At 41.4% G+C, this 23,038-nt stretch overlaps 1 protein-coding gene across 1 annotated transcript; it reads right to left on the bottom strand.

Moving 5' to 3' along the window:
• Nucleotides 1-1,361: 1,361 nt before the first annotated feature.
• Nucleotides 1,362-21,222, bottom strand: LOC129856174 (uncharacterized). The gene is made up of 19 exons (XM_055924274.1): nucleotides 20,834-21,222; nucleotides 20,416-20,582; nucleotides 17,746-20,314; nucleotides 17,489-17,662; nucleotides 13,962-14,135; nucleotides 13,772-13,843; nucleotides 13,435-13,608; nucleotides 12,489-12,535; nucleotides 11,809-12,352; nucleotides 8,687-9,498; nucleotides 8,160-8,197; nucleotides 7,535-7,599; nucleotides 7,188-7,402; nucleotides 6,744-7,000; nucleotides 5,957-6,091; nucleotides 5,697-5,829; nucleotides 5,566-5,595; nucleotides 3,290-3,572; nucleotides 1,362-2,880 (listed from the first exon to the last, which is right to left on the bottom strand). The coding sequence occupies exons 1-19, from the start codon at nucleotides 21,172-21,174 to the stop codon at nucleotides 2,874-2,876; spliced, it is 6,237 nt and encodes a 2,078-aa protein (XP_055780249.1). The 5' UTR covers nucleotides 21,175-21,222; the 3' UTR covers nucleotides 1,362-2,873.
• Between the last annotated feature and the right edge of the window lie 1,816 nt (nucleotides 21,223-23,038).

Here is a 23,038-nt window from a genome sequence, read left to right as displayed (position 1 = left end):
GCAGGAGGGTCAGTCAGTCCTCCACTAGGTACCTAGCTGGACCTCTATCTAGCAGGAGGGTCAGTCAGTCCTCCACTAGGTACCTAGCTGGACCCCTATCTAGCAGGAGGGTCAGTCCTCCACTAGGTACCTAGCTGGACCCCTATCTAGCAGGAGGGTCAGTCCTCCACTAGGTACCTAGCTGGACCCCTATCTAGCAGGAGGGTCTGTCAATCCTCCAATAGGTACCCAGCTGGACCCCTATCTAGCAGGAGGGTCAGTTAGTCCTCCACTAGGTACCTAGCTGGACCCCTATCTAGCAGGAGGGTCAGTCAGTCCTCCACTAGGTCCCTAGCTGGACCCCTATCTAGCTGGAGGGTCAGTCAGTCCTCCACTAGGTCCCTAGCTGTACCCCTATCTAGCAGGAGGGTCAGTCAGTCCTACACTAGGTTCCCAGCTGGACCCCTATCTAGCAGGAGGGTCAGTCAGTCCTACACTAGGTACCAATGACTTGAAAATGGCTGAAGGACAATCAGCCCCCATCTATACACAATGTTTTACCAAATGTTTTTTAATGTATTTTGTTATGTTTATCTACCTGCCCAGGGACTACAGTTGAAAACTAGCTAGCTGGCTAAATCTGGCACATTTACAGAAATGTTGATTGATGTGCACAATCCCTGTCAAATACATGCAGTACATTTAAATTAAAAGGAATGTATTTTGATTGAGTGTATGTGTCTGTCTATCTGTGTATGTGAGTTGGTGTCTGATTACTGTGATTAGTTCAATGTAACATCATATACTATACATTGTAATCAGTCTGTTTTGGGTTTGCAGAATCATTGTATGTCATTGGTTACCCATCCTATCATGTTACCACACAGATGTGACTGACTAGCTCAGCAGTTCCCATCCTATCATGTTTATTAACACACAGATGTGACTGTCTATCTCAGTGGTTCCCAACCTTTCCCATTCTGGTGACCATCAAATCACCGTCAAAAGCTCTTGAGGTCCACCATTCACCATTCACAGAGTCGCTGATATTTTTCCATATCAAATATATTGATGGTTAAATTCTGTCAATACATGTGAATGTAACAAGTCCTGTAAAAGTCTATTATCATAAACTATTTGTATCATGAAAAGGAATGTAAAATTGCTTATAATACCATTGATACTCCTGTTAATATTATTGAATAATAAAATACTACAATCTCTAAATAATTGTGGACCAGCTGCACCACCCCCATGGAGCACAGGTTGGCAACCACTGGTCTAGAGTCCTTCAGCCAGACCTGGTTGTTGTGTCACACTGCCCTCTCCTGGTAGCAATGCAAAACATCAATCAAATCAGGAAATAGAAAATGTAACTGCACTTTTACTAGTTAGAATCTTAATTTATAGGCTGAATACTGGTATTAAGTGTATGAAGACTTTACATGACATAAATATCAACAAATAAACCTATAGGTGTTGAATCCGCCCACTGTGTTGAAACAGGAAGTCCATTAATAAGGAAGTAGAGGAAAGTGTCTCTTATTATAGCTCAATGGTGCCGCTGCTTCGCTTCACCTCCGTTCTGCCAGTAAGAAGACCTAGCAAGAAAATAAGGTTGTGATCTCTGTGATTTTCCTTCAAAATAAAAGTCCCGCAGTGATGATGATGAAAAATAATACAAATGGTTGAAATGTGTAACATTTTATGAGGAAATGTTAGCAGACTTAGAATGTTGTTTAACAATATGAAAAACGCAATGAAGTCAATATTCTTTATAGCACAAATAATAATATAGCATTGACATTTGTTAACAGCATTAAAAGTAATTGTTACTAGATAATTGCCATGGTAACAGCAGTAATACAAATAACCAAACATTATCCAAGATATCCAACAGAAAGATCCAACATAAATCCAAGATGGCGTAGCAGTCAGACGTCTTTGTCCTGTCGTGTTCCTTCTGTATATATTTTTATTCAAATTCTTTTAAAAATATTTTCTTAAACCTCAACTTCTAAATACTCTCCTGCAACCAGCCTCACCCAATGTGGCGTGGATCTGTTTTTTTTTCTAAAGTATTTCTACTGGAATCTGGAATCTGGAATCCCTCAACTGAAGCTAGCCAGCTACCAGCTATCAGTCAGCAAACCACTGCTAGTGGTCATCAGCTAACCTTTAGCTCGGAAAGCTCTCGCCAGTTCGTACAACGTGACTCAAACCAGAGCATAAAGTACCTATTTTTCTCTCCATATCCCCGGATTCCTACCGCAAACTCTGAACATTTTCATCTGGATCCTCGCAACTAGCTAACCGCAATACTGGTTCATAGCATTTGACAGACCAACACCTCACCAGTCTTCTTCTCTCTAAGATGAGACCTTGAAACTGAGATATCTCGTCAGACACTTGATGAACACACAAATTTGTTTATAGAACAGCACATGAATAAAATACAGACATTTGTTAAAAGAAAAGCAAACATAATTTCCCTAACAATAATTTAAGTGTCTTTGTCCACAGACTAGGAGACAGGCCTCAGCATCTTCAGATTAGGTGGAGAAGTGTCTTTGTCCACAGACTAGGAGACAGGCCTCAGCATCTTCAGATTAGGTGGAGAAGTGTCTTTGCCCACAGACTAGGAGACAGGCCTCAGCATCTTCAGATTAGGTGGAGAAGTGTCTTTGTCCACAGACTAGGAGACAGGCCTCAGCATCTTCAGATTAGGTGGAGAAGCGTCTTTGTCCACAGACTAGGAGACAGGCCTCAGCATCTTCAGATTAGGTGGAGAAGTGTCTTTGTCCACAGACTAGGAGACAGGCCTCAGCATCTTCAGATTAGGTGGAGAAGTGTCTTTGTCCACAGACTAGGAGACAGGCCTCAGCATCTTCAGATTAGGTGCTACAAGACAGAGGATGGAGGAGAAGGGAAGGGAGAGATCCGAAAGCATGGAGAAGAAGGAGGAGTGAGATACACCTGAGATAATGATGTGATGATGGTCCTATGATACACCTGAGATAATGATGTGATGATGGTCCTATGATACACCTGAGATAATGATGTGATGATGGTCCTATGATACACCTGAGATAATGATGTGATGATGGTCCTATGATACACCTGAGATAATGATGTGATGATGGTCCTATGATAGAACTATAATAAGATACATTTATTACAGGCAGCAACACAAAAACATGCTTCCATTCTGAAAAATACTTTCTCTTTGATCTGGGTAGCTATGTTTTTATTTGACCTATATTTAATCATTCCACATATTCAAGGTAGGGAGAAAAGAAAACGGTCTTACCTAGATTCACTCAAGTGCTTAACAAGATGGTGTTCATGTTCACTGAGAGCTTTGAGACAAGCTCCCATCACTTCTGGTCCTTTAGGGAGGACTGCATTCAGTAGTTCTCTCATTCGCTCCTGTTCAGTTGTTTCAGCTGTTATTCTGGAGTACTCTTCATCACCAATCATGCCCTTTGATGACAGAACATCTGCTATCGGCATTGGGTTTTTGACTCCCTGAATGAGTACAGCCCTGTGTTTCTTCAGAAACTCCTCAGCAGGAATCCCAGGGACTGTTAATGCTGAAGGAAGGTGAATTAGATGAATATGGCTTTAGGGTGAACAGCAGCTGTTTCTACATCTAACAGTCTCTCTAGTTATCATTCCTCTGATAGTCATTTCTTGTATAGAGCTGACTCCAGGGTTGTAGTCAATTCATATTCAAGTCAGTCAATTTAAACACATTTTTTTCTTCCCACTAGTCATTGAAAATAGATGCCATTTTCCAGTTATTGAATTGGAATTTCAGTTTACTTCCTGAATTGACTGACTTATTTGGAATTGACGCCTACCCTGGCTGACACGATTGTCTATTCTACATAACATACAGAGCCTTGCAAAAAAGTTCATACCCCTTGGATTTCTCTATTGTGTTACATGCTGGGATTAAAATGGATTTAATTGTAATGTTTTGTCATCAATCCACTGAAAATACTCTGTAATGTCAAAGTGGACCTGTCCCCCATACATACAACATCTGGAAGGTCCCTCAGTCAAGTATCGCATTTCAAGCACAGATTCAACTTTACACAAAGACCAGGGATGTTTCTGAAAGCCTCATAAAGAAGGGCAGTGATTGGTAGATGGGTAACAATAACAAATCATACATTTAATATCTCTTTAAGCATGGTCAAGTTAATAATTATTCTGTGGATTACTTATTAAACCACCCAGACACATCAAAGATACAGTCGTCCTTCTGAACTGAGCTGCAAGACAGGAAGGAAACTGTCAGGGATGTTACCATCAGGACATTGGTGAAATTTAAAACAGTTACAGAGTTCAATGTCTGTGATGGGAGAAAATTGAGGATGGATCAACAACATTGTAGTGACTCCTTAATAACGACTTAAACGAGAGAGTGAAAAGAAGAATACAAAATATACAGAATAAAAATATTCTAAAACATGCAACTTGTATGCAACAAGGTATTAAAGTAATACTGAAGAAAAAAACACGGCAAAGGAATGCACTTTTTGGCCTAAATGTAAAGCCTTTTGTTTGGTGCAAATCCAACACAACACATCGCTGAGTAACTGCCTCTTTATTTTTAAGCATGGTGGTGGCTGCATCATGGTATGGGTCTGCTTGTCATCAGCAAATACTGGGGAGTTTTTTAGGATGAAAAGAAACAGGATGGAGCTAAGAACAGACAAAATCCTAGAGGAAAACCTGCTTCAGTCTGCTTTACACCAGACACTGGGAGAGGAATTCACCTTTCAGCAGGACAATAACCTACAACACAAGGCCAAATCTACACTGGAGTTGCTTACCAAGATGACAGTGAATGTTCCTGAGTGGCCAAGTTACAGTTCTTACTTAAATCTGCTTGTAAATCTATGGCAAGACTTAAATGACTGTCTAGCCATGATCCCCAACATATTGACAGAGCTTGAAGAATTATGAAAATAACAGTGGGCTAATATTGTACAATCCAGGTGTGTAAAGCTCTTAGAGACTTACCCAAGAAGACTCCCAGCTGTAATCGCTGCCAAAGTTGTTTCTAAGTATTGACTCGGGGGGCTGAATACTTATGGAACGACTATTTTAGTTTTTTAATTTCTATCAATCTAAATATATATATATTCTTTGACATTACAGAGTATTTTGTGTAGATTGTTGACAAGAAATGACAATGAAATCCCTTTTAATCCCACCTTGTAACACAATAACATGTGATGCAGATACTTTTGAAAGGCTCTGTATTTCTGTCTGAATGGTCTGTATCATTACACTCCAATGAACACGTTTCATGAAGACCTTCATCACCCCACTGAACATGACTCATGAAGACCTTCATCACACCACTGAACACGACTCATGAAGACCTTCATCACCCCACTGAACATGACTCATGAAGACCTTCATCACCCCACTGAACATGACTCATGAAGACCTTCATCACCCCACTGAACATGACTCATGAAGACCTTTATCAGTGTGCTTCATCACAACTTGAAGAGATGTTAGCTCTGTAACCCGTTTTATAAACCTCGTCCACAAAAACAAACTTACATATTGGATGAGAATCGTTGCTGTATACGTCTGAAAAACAAACAATAGAAAATATCATAAAACATGTTAATAGCATCTGTTAGAAAAGGACATTTATGATTGACATACTGTTCATGTCTAGTATTTCTTACCTTTTGATACCACTGATTTCCATACTGTCCTCTCATCATCCCCGATTAACTCCATCTCAATGTCAACCCCTGTGTTTCCCATAACCATCTGACAACAGCTTGGTGTGGTGTCTGCAGGTAACACCTGAATCTTCTGTAGGAGGCCATATGGTGCAACGATTGAGACAACAGACAGAGAGAGAAATAGTGAAATAGAACGATATTCCAGTTATTCATATACAATATGACAGATTCATGTCCTCAGCCTGATAAAACTGCACCTCTGGATTGATGGAAGTGGAGTGGGGATTCTTGAGTGCAAACCAACTGTTCAGCTTTAAGGACCCATTTGGACTTGACAGGACCAATTCTGAATATCCTTGGGACAGCTGATTTTTCTCCCGTTCCTGAACAGCCTACAAAATTTACAATGTAGTAGTCAGTCAGAACAATGTAGTCACGTAATTCACACAACATGCAGCTCACTGAGCAATCCATTTTTGTCAACAACAACAAATGTGTACACTACTGTTTACTATCTCTATTTTACCAGGATATTATGTTAAAGGTGTACCAGGTAAGTTGACTGAGAAGAGATTCTCTTTTACAGCAACGACCTGGGGAAGAGTTACAGGGGAGAGGAGAGGGGATAAATGAGCCAATTGGACGCTGGGGATGATTAGGTAGCCATGATGGTATGAGGGCCAGATTGGGAATTTAGTGAGGACACCGGGGTTAACATCCCTACTCTTACGATAAGTGCCATGGGATCTTTCGTGACCATGGAGAGGACACCCGTTTATCGTCCCATCTGAAAGATGCACCTTACACAGGGAAATGTCCCCTTCACTGCCCCGGGGCAATGTCCCCTTCACTGCCCCGGGGCATTGGGTTCTCCTTCGACAAGAGGGAAGAGTGCCGTCTACTGGCGCTTCAAATGAATGAGACAGAAATAGATTTCTCACAGAGCTGCATGTTGTCTTTCTAATCTAGAGATTTTCAACAAACTATCAGCTTTTCTTCAGTAAATTTCAACATACTGTTGTCACTTCAATGATAGTGCCTCACCTCTTTCTGACTGGAGTTTCTGAGGAGCAGGTACAGCCTTGAAATTACTGTTGACCTTTTTACTGCCAAATAGAGGACCACATCACAGTGGACATCTACGTTCCAAGACAGTAATCTCAGTATCAGAGAGATAGCTGAGAACTTGGGATGGAGAATCTTAGCATGGAATCTGGTGACCTCATGCACTTCCTCTAAAGACACTCCATGTTCCTCTACATGAAGAATCTTCATCTCATTCCTCAGGGAAGGGTTGGTCCCTGAACAACACAATAAAAAGGAGAGAAAGACAAATATTGTCTTCTTCATCCAACTAAAACACAAAGAATATGCAGTACCAGATCACAGTAAACTCAAACTCCCAGAATAGTTAATTCATTAACTCAGGAAGTGAAACTCAAGTTACATGGAAATGTCTTTCTGAATACTATTTCTATATGGTTTTACCTAAACAGACAAAGTGTGGCAGATGAACTTCCTCCAGTTCACCTAACTCCATAGTGATGTCCAGCAATGGACCACCTTGTGTGTACTGCATGTCATTCAGAAGTTGACTGTACGGTTCCCAGTTCCTGAAGTGATACTTCAGAATGACATCTCTCTCACACAGCCAGCGGAGCCCAGACACTGTGCACTCATAACTCCCTTTGGGTGTCCTGTGCCTGAGGGCAACAAAAATATATGGTAGAGAGGGTCAATGGTCAAATGGAGAGGTTGGATTAGAAGACTATTCCCAAAGGAAATGGGGAAATACACTAGCAGGTGGAATGAAATGTTAAAAGTAGTTATTTTACCTGAACATTGTCACTCCCTGGACAGTGGAAGTCAAGGGTTCAATCTGAAGCCAGTGTGTGGAGTCCTGAACAAGGACAAGCATGTCAGTAATACATATGGGGCCTGTTTCCTGAACACAGATTGAGTCTAGTGCTGGACTAAAAAGCATGCTCAATGGAAGTTTCAATAGAAAGTTCTTTAAGGTCCAGGACGAGACTTAATCTGTGTCTGGGAAACTGGCCCATTAACCAAAGTAACTAATCTAATGTATGTATTCAATGTTACATGGAATGCTGGTGATTTATCTATTAAACTGTCTAATGACAAAATATGACAACAGCTAAAATCCTGCATGCCTACAGGCAGAACACAGGACTGTCTATATCCCAGTATGAATGGTTGGTCAGTACACACCTGGCTTTGAGACTGTGTTTATATTACTAAAGCAGAACACAGGACTGTCTATATCCCAGTATGAACGGTTGGTCAGTACACACCTGGCTTTGAGACTGTGTTTATATTACTAAAGCAGAACACAGGACTGTCTATATCCCAGTATGAATGGTTGGTCAGTACACACCTGGCTTTGAGACTGTACCTGACTCCTGCAGGTATGTAAAAGTAAGAATTGACATCATGACTTACCTCAACATGGTCACAAGTCTTACAGCTCTGAGGAATCCCTGAAGTTAAAAGTACTTATTTAAAATTGACAATGTAATAAGTGGTATTCGTGACAAGACTTGTAATAAAAATGAATATCAGTGAGCAACAGTTTCTGAATGTACACTCATTAGCATACCATAATCTGACATTAGTGTTATATTAATGAATGTTTGTGGAAGCAGGAAACAACATCGTTCTGGTCCATGTTTTGTAGATGTTGGGGGTCTGATTTCTGGTAGATCCTAGGATGTTCTCTTCACTCTCTAGCAGAGTGTCAGCCACGCGACCAAAACAGAGAAGTTTAGCATCGTGTTAAAACGCTCTTAGTTGTTGCAGAAATTGGCCCACAATGCCGTTTACTTTGTGCATCTATGTCATATCGCTGACTCTACCTTTAAGTTTGTATTGACCAAATAGATCATGATTGTGTTCCTTGTCTGGGACTCAAGTGTAATGAACGCTTTCATCGCATATAGATTTTAAAACAATTAAATTAGTTAACTCACATTTCTCAGGTCCAGGCTTGATCCAACACTCTCCTCCATGGTCTCTGGTGTTCTCAGGTCCAGGCTTGATCCAACACTCTCCACCATGGTCTCTGGTGTTCTCAGGTCCAGGCTTGATCCAACACTGTCCACCATGGTCTCTGTTGTTCTCAGGTCCAGGCTTGATCCAACACTCTCCACCATGGTATCTGGTGTCCTCAGGTCCAGACTTGATCCAACACTCTCCACCATTGTCTCTGGTGTTCTCAGGTCCAGGCTTGATCCAACACTCTCCACCATGGTCTCTGGTGTTCTCAGGTCCAGGCTTGATCCAACTCTCTCTACCATGGTCTCTGGTGTCCTCAGGTCCAGACTTGATCCAACACTCTCCACCATGGTCTCTGGTGTTCTCAGGTCCAGGCTTGATCCAACACTCTCCACCATGGTCTCTGGTGTCCTCAGGTCCAGACTTGATCCAACACTGTCCACCATGTTCTCTGGTGTCCTCAGGTCCAGGCTTGATCCAACACTCTCCACCATGGTCTCTGGTGTTCTCAGGTCCAGGCTTGATCCAACTCTCTCCACCATGGTCTCTGGTGTCCTCAGGTCCAGACTTGATCCAACACTCTCCACCATGGTCTCTGGTGTTCTCAGGTCCAGGCTTGATCCAACACTCTCCACCATGGTCTCTGGTGTCCTCAGGTCCACACTTGATCCAACAGTGTCCACCATGTTCTCTGGTGTCCTCAGGTTCAGGCTTGATCCAACACTCTCCACCATGGTCTCTGGTGTCCTCAGGTCCAGGCTTGATCCAACTCTCTCCACCATGTTCTCTGGTGTTGGTAAAGCAGAAGGATAGACTGTGATTAAACTAAATACAACTTATAAAGGATTTATATAGCATACATACAGTCTTCATAAGCAGTACAAAGGCTGTATATAGGGTGACAGAACAGCTCCCTATGTAGGGTGCATTGCCTAAATGTGACACAACCCACTAAGTCATCTCCAAAATGTGGTCCTTTGTAGCCCAGTTGGTATGGTGCTTGCAATGTTAGGGTTGTGGGTTCGATTCCCACGGAGGACCATCAGGGGGGGAAAAGAAACGTACGAAAAATGTATGCACTCACTACTGTAAATCACTCTGGATTAAACCACACCACTAATCTAACTGTCTGTAGGTCCAACAGAACCCATTAAAACACACCACTACTACTAATCTAACTGTCTGTAGGTCCAACAGAACACGTTAAAACACACCACTACTACTAATCTAACTGTCTGTAGGTCCAACAGAACACATTAAAACACACTATTACTACTAATCTAACTGTCTGTAGGTCCAACAGAACACATTAAAACACACCACTACTACTAATCTAACTGTCTGTAGGTCCAAGAGAACACATTTCTTCTGGCTGCAAGGGAAAGTGTTGAGTAGCCAGTGAAATCGTGCCCATTTCAAACGGCCTCCTACTCAATTCTTGCTCGTACAATATGGATATTATTATTAATATTGGATAGAAAACACTCTCTAGTTTCTAAAACCGTTGGAATTATTTTTCTGAGTGAAACAGAATTCATTTGGCAGCACTTTCCCTGACCAGGAAGTGAAATGTCAGAAATATGTGTTCTGTTCAACTTGATGCCTATATATGGTCATGACACTTAGGAGTCTACTTACACTCCATACGCCTTCCTCTTGGTCTCAAGAGGATGTGAGAGAAGAAATTTTGTGTTCATCTTGGTCAGGGGTGGAATAAAAGCTATTTCTTTGACGTGACCGTCCACGTCCGTTACTCTGAAACGCGCGACAAGGAAGTGCCATTGCCTTCTGTTTTGCTGCCGTAATAGATGAAAACTATCCCCGGCTCGGAATTTTTTTGATACATGTGAACATATCATCGTAATGTATGTTTTTTCAATATTGTTTAATCAGATTATTGACATTTTTTCGGGAGTTTTGCCGTGTTCCGTCCTCTGACTGTGTTTACGTCGGAGAGATTTGTGCCACTCGGCTAGTGCCAATGCTAAGTGAAGAGGGAAATTTGCCATTCTGAATCCAAACAACGACTCATCTGGACAGAGGACACCTTGTTCAACATTCTGATGAAAGATCAGCAGAAGTAAGAGCCGATTTATGATGTTATTTCATATATCTGTCGTGCATGTTGACTGGTCGTGGGCGCCCAAGTTTTTCTGTCTATTGCTGCTATGCTAATATCACGCTACATTTTGTTTGCGCTGTAAAACATTTAATAAATCGGAAATATTGTCTAGAATCACAAGATGCCTGTCTTTCAATTGCTGTACACTATGTATTTTTCAGAAATGTTTTATGATGAGTAATTAGGTATTTGACGTTGGTGTCTGTAAATATTATGGCTGCTTTCGGTGCAATTTCTGATTGTAGCTGAAATGTAAACTATGAATTATACCTGAAATATGCAAATTTTTTGAAAAAAACATATGCTATACAATGAATATGTTATCAGATTGTCATCTGATGAGGTTGTTTCGTGGTTAGTGGCTATTTTTATCTTTATTTGGTCGAATTTGTGATAGCTACTAATGGAGTAAAAAATTGATGGAGTAAGATAAGTGGTGTCTTTTGCTAACGTGGTTAGCTAATAGATTTACATATTGTGTCTTCCCTGTAAAACATTTTAAAAATCGGACATGTTGGCTTGATTCACAAGATGTGCACCTTTCATCTGGTGTCTTGGACTTGTTAATGTGTGAAAGTTAAATATTAAAAAAAAATATCTTTTGAATTTCGCGCCCTGCACTTTGAGCTGGATGTTGTCATAAGTGTACCGGTGTCGGGCTGCACCCCTAACAGGTTAAATCACACCACTACTACTAATCTAAATGTCTGTAGGTCCAACAGAACACATTAAAACACACCACTACTACTAATCTAACTGTCTGTAGGTCCAACAGAACACATTAAAACACACCACTACTAATATAACTGTCTGTAGGTCCAACAGAACACATTAAAAGACACCACTACTACTAATCTAACTGTCTGTAGGTCCAACAAAACACATTAAAACACACCATTACTAATGTAATTATACTAATCTAACTGTAGGAATGATTCCAGAGGAAACCAATTATAAAACATTGCTATGACTCACCTCTGAATGTGTTGGTCATCTATCTGACACAGGGTCACTGAGGAGGAAACCCCAAACCCAGGATAGAGGGGTTCAGTGAATGTGGTGTGTTCTGTGTAGAGGTGTGTCAGTGTACCAGAGGAGGACACACTATAGAAGGACAAAGTACCAGCTGACCAGTCCAGAAACACTCCAACTCTGTTAGAAACAGGACCAGAGATGGATCTGCTAACTCCAGCTTGGATAAATTCATAAGCACTATCATAGCAGTATAAACACCAAGACTTCCTATTGAGTCCAATCCAACTGTCATCCTCCCTTCCCTTCCTCTTCATTCCTTTGTACACCACGCCAATGTCAGCCCAGTCACCATCCCTCTCCACCTCCCAGTAATAACGACATCCAGATAAGCCTTGTCTGCAGAGAACTTGGGGATATGCGTCAAATCTGTCTGGATGGTCTTCATAATGCTGCTTCTCCACCAACAATGTCACCTTCCTGTTTCCCTCAGACAGTATCAGGTTTGGGTTTGCTGTGTTTGGGTCCAGGGTGAGATGACAGGCATCTGTCGACAAAAGGAGAGTTTAATCAAACCACATCTTCACATAAAACGTTGTTTTGTAGGAAAATAACAAGTATTGAATAGTTACTATGTTACTATAGTTCTGAATATGCAGTTAATTAGGATTGAAGAGACTTACATTTCCTCAGCCCTGATTTCAGCCAGCACTCTCCACCATGATCCACACTGTAGGAGAAACAGGTTATTGACTGACAAAGACCTAATAAAGCAGTCAACATTTAAACCATATTGTTGTGTTCTGGTGCACTATCCAAGTTCATTACTAGAGACATACAGCTGTTCTATCCTACCTACTGCATACAGAACGGAGTACAATTCATTACTAGAGATATACAGGTATTCTATCCTACCTACTGCATACAGAACGGACTACAATTGATTACTAGAGACATACAGGTATTCTATCCTACCTACTGCATACAGAACGGACTACAATTGATTACTAGAGACATACAGGTATTCTATCCTACCTACTGCATACAGAACGGAGTACAATTCATTACTAGAGACATACAGGTATTCTATCCTACCTACTGCATACAGAACAGAGTACAATTCATTACTAGAGACATACAGGTATTCTATCCTACCTACTGCATACAGAACAGAGTACAATTCATTACTAAAGACATACAGGTATTCTATCATACCTACTGCATACAGAACGGAGTACAATTCATTACTAGAGACATACAGATATTCTATCCTACCTACTGCATACAGAACGGAGAACAATTCCAACAGGATATCAGAGATGCAGAAGAAGAGACATACAGGTATTCTATACTACCTACTGTATACAGAACGAAGTACAATTGATTACTAGAGACATACAGGTATTCTATCCTACCTACTGCATACAGAACAGAGTACAATTCCAACAGGATATCAGAGATGCAGAAGAAGAGTATTCATGTGGTGATGATGTATGCTGTGTTGGAGTGCTCAGCCTGCTGGGTAAACTTCCCCTTAATTCTACCATCATGTCCTCCTGTTACTGACCCTACTACACTACATAGGACACAACCGCTGCTCACACTATTAGGACATCTATTCTGACTTACTTCAGCTTCATCAGTTTAGATGTGGGATCCATCAGAGCAGCTGAAAGCAGTCCTCCTGCAGAGTCTCCTGGGTGATTGTAGCTCAGGTCCAGCTCTTTCAGGTGGGAGGGGTTTGACCTCAGAGCTGAAGACAGAGCAGCACAGCCCTCCTCTGTGACCAGACAGCCAGACAGCCTACAGAGAGACACAACAGCTGTCTAGGTTGATGCACTGGTGTCAATCATCTTGTAGGTCACCCATCCATTTGTCCATGACACAAACATTGTGATAAATAAGATTTTTTGATCATTTGTTTTACTAAGCTCAGTACCGACCTGACTGAAACAGCTGTACTTACCCCAGTGTGTGTAGTTTACAGCCTGGATCCTCCAGTCCAGCAGACAGCAGTGTAACTAAGCTCAGTACCGACCTGACTGAAACAGCTGTACTTACCCCAGTGTGTGTAGTTTACAGTCTGGATCCTTCAGTCCAGCAGACAGCAGTGTAACTCAGCTCAGTACCGACCTGACTGAAACAGCTGTACTTACCCCAGTGTGTGTAGTTTACAGCCTGGATCCTCCAGTCCAGCAGACAGCAGTGTAACTCCTGAGTCCTGCAGGTCATTGTCTCTCAGCTCCAGTTGTTTCAGTTGTGAGTTGGGTGAACTCAGGACAGAGGCCAGATGTGAACAGCAACCCTCTGTCAGACCACACTGACCCAGACTAGAGGGCAGAGGAGCACATGATTAACACATGTTTAAAACATCCACATAATAACTCATACTGAAGATATTTAACTTCTAGTTCCTCCCAAACCCAGATCCGGGAGCACCCCCATCAGTAAAAAAGCTGACTAGCATAGCCTAGCATAGCGTCACAAGTAAATACTAGCATCTAAATATCATTAAATCACAAGTCCAAGACACCAGATGAAAGATACACATCTTGTGAATCCAGACATCATTTCTGATTTTTAAAATGGTTTACAGGGAAGACACAATATGTAAATCTATTAGCTAACCACGTTAGCAAAAGACACCACTTTTTTTACTCCGCCGTTTTTTTACTTCATCAGTAGCTATCACAAATTCGACCAAATAAAGATATAAATAGCCACTAACCAAGAAACAACTTCATCAGATGACATTCTGATAACATATTTATTGTATAGCATATGTTTTGTTAGAAAAATGAGCATATTTCAGGTATAAATCATAGTTTACCATTGCAGCCACAACTCTCACCAAAGCAACTAGAATAACTACAGAAACCATTGTGTATTACCTAATTACTCATCATAAAACATTTCTTAAAAGTACACAGCGTACAACAAATGAAAGACACAGATCTTGTGAATCCAGCCAATATTTCAGATTTTCTAAGTGTTTTACAGCGAAAACACAATATAGCATTATATTAGCTTACCACAATAGCCAGAAACACAACACCATTTACCAGCAGCAAAGGTTAGCGATCGTAACAAACAGGCAAAAGATATATAATTTTTGACTAACCTTGATATTCTTCATCAGATGACAGTCCTGTAACATCATATTACACAATGCATATAGGGTTTGTTCGAAAATGTGCATATTTAGCGGCACAAATCGTGGTTATACAATGTGATTAGTGGCCAAAACTTCAAGCAATCTGTCCGGCGCAATCTTGGAGAGGCACCTATTCTAATCGATAAGTAATCATAAACTTGACAAAAAAAATACAGGTTGGACAGCAAATTAAACATTAGTTCTTAATGCAACCACTGTGTTAGATTTTTTTAATTAACGTTACTGCGCAATACAGCGTGCGCTAAAGCGAGACAGCACCGAAATTCATGGCGGAATTATTATTTGACATTTGTCAACATAAATACGAATTAACCTCTACCGAGTACCTAACCCGGATTCGGGAGCACCCCCCACCCCCCCCCCCCCCACACTGATTAGCATCGCTAGCATAGCGTCACAATTAAATAGTAGCATCTAAATATCATTAAATCACAAGTCCAAGACACCCAATGAAAGACACAGATCTTGTGAATAAAGCCACCATTTCAGATTTTTAAAATGTTTTACAGGGAAGACACAATATGTAAATCTATTAGCTAAACACGTTAGCAAAAGACACCATTTTTTTACTCCAACAGTTTTTTCCTGCGTCAGTAGCTATCACTAATTCGACTAAATGAAAATATATATAGCCACTAACCAAGAAACAAATTCATAAGATGACAGTCTGATAACATATTTATGGTATGGCATAGTTTTTTTTTTTCAAATGTGCATTTTTCAGGTATAAATCACAGTTCTACATTGCAGCTGCAATCTGATATAGTGCTGATGCAGCCAGAACAATTACAGAGACCAACGTCATATAACTAATTACTTGTCTTAAAACATTTCAGAAAAAATACACAGCGTACAGATATTGAAAGCCCAACATCTGGTGAATCCAAACAATATTTCAGATTTATTAAATGTTTTATAGCGAAAACAAAATGTAGCGCTAAATTAGCATAGCCACGCCAGCCAGAACCAGCTGGGCGCGCCCGACCAGTTCACATGCACGACAGATATATGAAATAACATCGTAAATTGGGTCTTACTATTGCTGATCTTTCATCAGAATGTTGATAAAGGTGTCCTTAGTCCTGATGAGTCGTTCAATCCATTCACAATGGCAACTTTCCCTCTTCATTTAGCATAGGTACTGGTCGACTAGCACGGTTCTGTCCAAAGTTAAAAAACTCACAGAACGGAACACGGCAAAACTCCCGAAAAAATTCAAATAATCTGATTAAACTATATTGAAAAAACATACATTAAGATGATATGGTCACATGTATCAAACAAACTTCGAGACGGAGATAGTTTTCATCCGTAACGGCAGCATAACAAAAGACAATTGCACCTCTAAAACGCGCGTTTCAGAGAACCGGAAGTTGTCGGTCACGCTAAAGAAATAGGTCTTATTTCACGTCAGTACAAGATAAACAAAAAATTTCTCCTCTGACATCTTCTTGACACCCAGAGGAAGACGAATGAAGTGTGTTTCGGGTCATAGGTGGCGTGACCATATATAGGCAGAGCGTTGAAGCGAGCATACACATCTTGCAATCTTCTTCTTGCTCAGGGAAAGTGCTGTCAAATGACTTATGTTTCACTCAGAGACAAAATTGAAACGGTTTTAGAAACCATAGCTTGTTTTCTATCCAATGGTATTAGTTATATGCATATAGTAACAGCAATAATTGAATAAGAGGCAGTTTAATCTGTAGAGGAAATTATGCTAATGCGAAAACAGCACCCCCTGTATTCTCAAGAAGTTAACAGCATAAAGACTGCTTACTATTTGCTGAGCTTCCATCAGAATCATGGGCAAGGTGTCCTTTCTCCAGAACAATCGTCTTTTGGTTGAAAGATGTCCTCTTCTCCTGTAGAAATAGCAGCTAACGATAGCCATCCACTGGAGAGGTGTCCAACTCGTGATAGCGCGTCACAAAGAAATCCCAGAAAATTGCAATAAACTGCTATAAACTGCTATAAGTCGGTTTAAATTAACTACCTTATGATGTCTTTAACACCTATAACGAATAAAAACATGACCGGAGATATAGAACTGCTAAAACGAAAGCTTTTGCAGGACGCCATTGTGGTGTCCCTCTTGCGCCAGGCGCCCCGTTGAAAAGAACGGTACTTCCGTGCCATGAGCTTTTATAGTCCCCCAGATTGTGCAATCCACTCCATTCAAATTCTCACCGCTTACTGACATCTAGAGGAAGGCGTATGCAGTGCATGTAGCCCCATAGCTTACATGGAGACTTATAAACTGACCCTAGAACAGGGACCTCGATTTCAGAAATCTCACTTCCTGACAGGAAATGTGCTGCAGAATGAGTTCTGTTTCACTCAGAGAAATAATTCAAACGGTTTTAGAAACTAGAGAGTGTTTTCTATCCAATAGTAATAATAATATGCATAATGTACGAGCAAGAATTGAGTACGAGGCAGTTTAATTTGGGAACGAAATTATTACAAAGTGCAAATAGCACCCCCTATTGACAAAAGTTAACTCACACTAGTGTCTGTATGTTGCAGAGTGGACTGGTTAGTCCAACACAGAGCAGCTCCACTCCTCTGTCTCCCAGGTCATTGTAGCTGAGGTCCAGTTCTCTCAGGGGGGAGTTTGGTGTCTGCAGAGCTGAGGTCAGAGTCTCCCAGGATTCATATGTGAGTTTACAGTGATCCAGTCTGGAGAGAGGAGATAATCTGTTAGATATACAAATCATTCATTATAATGATACTGTATACATAATCTCAATAACAGAACTTACCGTGCTCTCCTGCAGGTTTTCACTACCGGCAGCAACCTCTGACAACCTTCCTTTGATGTGTTGTATGTCTTCAGGTCAAACTCCTCCAGCACCTCCTCTGACATCAGTAACAGGTAGGCCAGGGCCGAGCATTGGTCAGGTTTTAGTCTTGTTTCTGAAAGAGTTCCTGATCGCAGGGAGGTCTGCATGTCTTCAACTAGAGAGTTGGCACCAAGTTCATTCAGACAGTGGAACAAGTTGATGATCCTTTCTGGTGAGGATTCCTGGTTGATCTTGTCTGAAAGGTACCTGACTGTTCTCTCAGCTGTTTCCTCATTGGTCTGTGTTGTACTTCCTACCTGTGTTAGAAGGCCTCGTAACAGATTCTGATTGGACTCCAGTGAGAGACCCAGAAGGAAGCGGAGGAACAGGTCCAGGTGTCCATTCTCACTCTTCAAGGCCTGGTCCACTGCTCTCCTGTGTAAGTCAGACAACTGGATTGACTCCTCTTCATCGTCGTCATCATTTTCTTCTTCATCATCATCGGAATCATCATCATCGTCTGACCTCAACTTGTCGGACGTCAGCTTGTCGGACGTCAACTTGTCGGACGTCAACTTGTCGGACGTCAACTTGTCGGATGTCAACTTGTCGGACGTCAACTTGTCAGTTGTCAACTTGTCGGATGTCAACTTGTCAGTTGTCAACTTGTCGGACGTCAACTTGTCGGACGTCAACTTGTCGGACGTCAACTTGTCAGTTGTCAACTTGTCGGACGTCAACTTGTCGGATGTCAACTTGTCGGACGTCAACTTGTCGGACGTCAACTTGTCGGACGTCAACTTGTCGGACGTCAACTTGTCAGTTGTCAACTTGTCGGACGTCAGCTTGTCGGACATCAACTTGTCGGACGTCAACTTGTCAGTTGTCAACTTGTCGGACGTCAACTTGTCGGACGTCAACTTGTCGGACGTCAACTTGTCAGTTGTCAACTTGTCGGACGTCAGCTTGTCGGACGTCAACTTGTTGGACGTCAACTTGTCGGACGTCAACTTGTCGGACGTCAACTTGTCGGTTGTCAACTTGTCGGACGTCAGCTTGTCGGACGTCAACTTGTTGGACGTCAGCTTGTCGGACGTCAACTTGTCGGAAGTCAACTTGTCGGAAGTCAACTTGTCGGAAGTCAACTTGTCGGATGTCAACTTGTTGGACGTCAACTTGTCGGACGTCAACTTGTATGACCAGAATTTGTGTCGGCTCTTTTCATAATTGTCTTGACCCTTAGTGACTGCTTTGGGGGAGAACACATTTTCCTTCTTGTCCAGACATGATTCTAAAGCATGAACTGCTGCTAGAAACTCCTGAATGCTCAGATGTACAAAGCTGTAGACCTTCTCTTGGTACAGCCCAGATTCTTCTTTAAAGATCTCTGTACACAATGCTGAGTACTCTGATGCCTCTGTGACATCAAGGTCACACTCTCTCAGGTCCTCCTCATAGAAGATCAGGTTGCCCTTCTGCAGCTGTTGGAAAGCCAGCTTTGCCAGTTTCAGGATCATCTCTTTGTCTGACTGAGACAGTTCCTTTGGGTTTGTCTCTGTGGCTTTGTTGTACTTATTGTTCTTCACAATGATTTGGATGAGAATGAAGTGTGAGTACATCTGGGTCAGAGTTTTGGGGACTTCATCCTTCTCTTTCTCTTTCAGCATCATCTCAAGGACAGTGGCTGATATCCAACAGAAGACTGGTATGTGGCACATGATGTGGAGGCTCCTTGATTTCTTCATGTGTTTGATGATTTCATTGGCCAGATTCTGATCTGTGATTTTCTTCCTGAAATACTTCACCTTATGTGGATCATTGAACCCTCGTACCTCTGTCACCTTGTCAATACACTCAGGAGGGATCTGATTGGCTGCTGCAGGCCGTGAGGTTATCCAGAGGAGAGCAGAGGGAAGCACAGTCCCCTCGATGAGGTTTGTCAGCAGCACGTCCACTGAGGTTGGCTTCATGACATCACAGCACTTCTCATTGTTTTTGAAGTCTAGAGGAAGTCGACACTCATCCAGACCATCAAAAATGAAAACAGTTTTGGTTTCACCATCTTCAATGCTGTCAATCTTTTTCAGCTCTGAGAAGAAGTGGGAAAGAAGTTGCATCAGACTGTATTGGTCCTTTTTCAGGTTCAGATCACGGAAAGGAAGAGGAAACATGAAATGAACGTCCTGATTTGCTTTTCCCTCTGCCCAGTCAAGGATGACCTTCTGCACAGAGACTGTTTTTCCAATGCCAGCGATTCCTTTTGTCAGCACAGTTCTGATAGGTTTGTCTTGTCCAGGTAAAGTCTTGAAGATGTCGTTGCATTTGATTGGTGTCTCTTGTGTGGTTTGTTTCTTGGATGCCATCTCTATCTGTCTAACCTCATGTTCATTATTGAGCCCTCCACTTCCACCCTCTGTGATGTAGAGCTCTGTGTAGATGTCCTTGAACAGACTTTGGTTTCCATGGTGTCCAATTCCTTCAGATATGTGTTGATACTTGTGTTTCAGTTTAGCCTTAATGTCTTGTTGGACTGTCAGCAGAGTTTGACCTGTAGGAAAACAATGAGAGTTGGGACTCATAAGTTTGTGTGTGTGTTTTATAAGGGCCTTTGTACCGTTCTTTGTTATATTGTATGAAACACAGTCTTACTTCTTCTGTCCAGAAGGTTGTGTGTGATCTTTAATGCATCCTCACTGCCCAAACTCTCCACTTCCTTATTGTCATCTGGTAATGGTTCCTGGCTGAAATCAGGTGGCTGATCACTCTTCATTGATAGCAGGCTGGTTGTAGGTGACTCTGCTCTGGGCGTCTGGACACTGAACAAAACAGGGAGACAGATCACCTCATCAATATCACATCAATACCTCATCTACTTCATTTTAACAACTGTATAGTGGAACTTCTAGAAGTCCTGATGTTTCTTTTAAAGCTACAGTCTGCAATTGGTACATCCATTGTTGGCCTTTTAAATGAATGATGTAGACCTACAGTTTATGTAATGTGGGAACACATTTCTCTTTAGTTTATATCTTTAAGATAACTGTATATTTTACATTTAATCTCTTACCTCTTAGAACTGGTGTCTTGAATCATTTTGGAGGCAGTGGTCTCCTCCTCTCTCTCCCCAGAGATACTCATTTTAGAGGCAGTGGTCTCCACCTCTCTCTCCCCAGAGAGACTCATTTTAGAGGCAGTGGTCCCCTCCTCTATCTCCCCAGAGAGACTCATTTTAGAGGCAGTGGTCCCCTCCTCTCTCTCCCCAGAGAGACTCATTTTAGAGGCAGTGGTCCCCTCCTCTATCTCCCCAGAGAGACTCATTTTAGAGGCAGTGGTCTTCTCCTCTCTCTCCCCAGAGAGACTCATTTTAGAGGCAGTGGTCTCCTCCTCTCTCTCCCCAGAGAGACTCATTTTAGATGTAAGTCACAGCTCACTCAGCTACAATAAGAAATAACAGAACAGTCAATATTTCTGAACATTATTGAAGAACCATTAACTTGGATCCCCATTCGCTGACCCATTCGCTGACTCCATAACAACAGCTAGTCTACCTGGTTGGATCCCCTGACTCCATAACAACAGCTAGTCCACCTGGTTAGATCCCCTGACTCCATAACAACAGCTAGTCTACCTGGTTGGATCCCCTGACTCCATAACAACAGCTAGTCCACCTGGTTGGATCCCCTGACTCCATAACAACAGCTAGTCTACCTGGTTGGATCCCCTGACTCCATAAAACAGCTAGTCTACCTGGTTGGATCCCCTGACTCCATAACAACAGCTAGTCTACCTGTTTGGATCCCCTGACTCAATAACAACAGCTAGTCTACCTGGTTGGATCCCCTGACTCCATAACAACAGCTAGTCCACCTGGTTGGATCCCCTGACTCCATAACAACAGCTATTCCACCTGGTTGGATCCCCTGACTCCATAACAACAGCTAGTCTACCTGGTTGGATCCCCTGACTCCATAACAACAGCTAGTCTACCTGGTTGGATCCCCTGACTCCATAACAACAGCTAGTCTACCTGGTTGGATCCCCTGACTCCATAACAACAGCTAGTCTACCTGGTTGGATCCCCTGACTCCATAACAACAGCTAGTCCACCTGGTTGGATCCCCTGACTCCATAACAGCCCCGTTTTGGGGGGAAATCTATTACAGCAAAGTACATCATTAATTGTTAACCAGAAATGATTTGATATTGATATAAACATGCCTGCATTGGGTCTTTAAAACTAGAATCCTTAGTTGTTACATCTATTTTTGGACTTATGAATGAATGATATACTGTATACTGATTAATTCTTGAAGAATATAACTTATAAATGTCTCATGAGCTCAGTTCAACTGTCGTCCTCGATCAGAACCCAAAATATAAGCTTGTTTTACTCCAATGTTTGGAAACAAACACCTTAGCCTTAAAACATAGTTAAAACTGTATGTTTAATGTTGTTATCATGTATGGTCAGTCCAAGCATCCATAGCTTCGTCTATGAATTTAAAAACCCTTAGCCTACAAGGGTGGATATCAAATTAACTTGAAACAATCCCCATCAAAAAAAGATTTTTTTGCATGGGCTGCGTCTCAATCCACACCATCCGCCGATATCGCCCTTCAGCATCTCCGGTGAAAGGTGGCAGAGCTAGAGCGGAGTTTGTCAGACCAAGAGAAATCCCGAAAATTGGTTTTCTCACAAAATCTTATGTAGCGTCTGAACGGTTTGGCCTACAAACTATTATGACCTACAATCTATTATAGACTACAAACTATTATGACCTATAAACTATTATAGACTACAAACTATTATAGACTACAAACTATTATGACCTATAAACTATTATAGACTACAAACTATTATAGACTACAAACTATTATAGACTCTAAACTATTATAGACTACAAACTATTATAGACTACAAACTATTATGACCTATAAACTATTATAGACTACAAACTATTATAGACTACAAACTATTATGACCTATAAACTATTATGACCTACAAACTATTATGACCTACAAACTATTATGACCTATAAACTATTATAGACTACAAACTATTATAGACTACAAACTATTATGACCTACAAACTATTATAGACTATAAACTATTATGACCTATAAACTATTATGACCTATAAACTATTATAGACTACAAACTATTATGACCTATAAACTATTATAGACTACAAACTATTATAGACTACAAACTATTATGACCTACAAACTATTATAGACTACAAACTATTATGACCTATAAACTATTATAGA

The sequence above is a fragment of the Salvelinus fontinalis genome, chromosome 5, assembly GCF_029448725.1.
Source record: "Salvelinus fontinalis isolate EN_2023a chromosome 5, ASM2944872v1, whole genome shotgun sequence".
In the NCBI taxonomy this organism is placed as follows: Eukaryota; Metazoa; Chordata; class Actinopteri; order Salmoniformes; family Salmonidae; genus Salvelinus; species Salvelinus fontinalis.
This window is presented reverse-complemented; position numbering and strand designations above follow the sequence as displayed.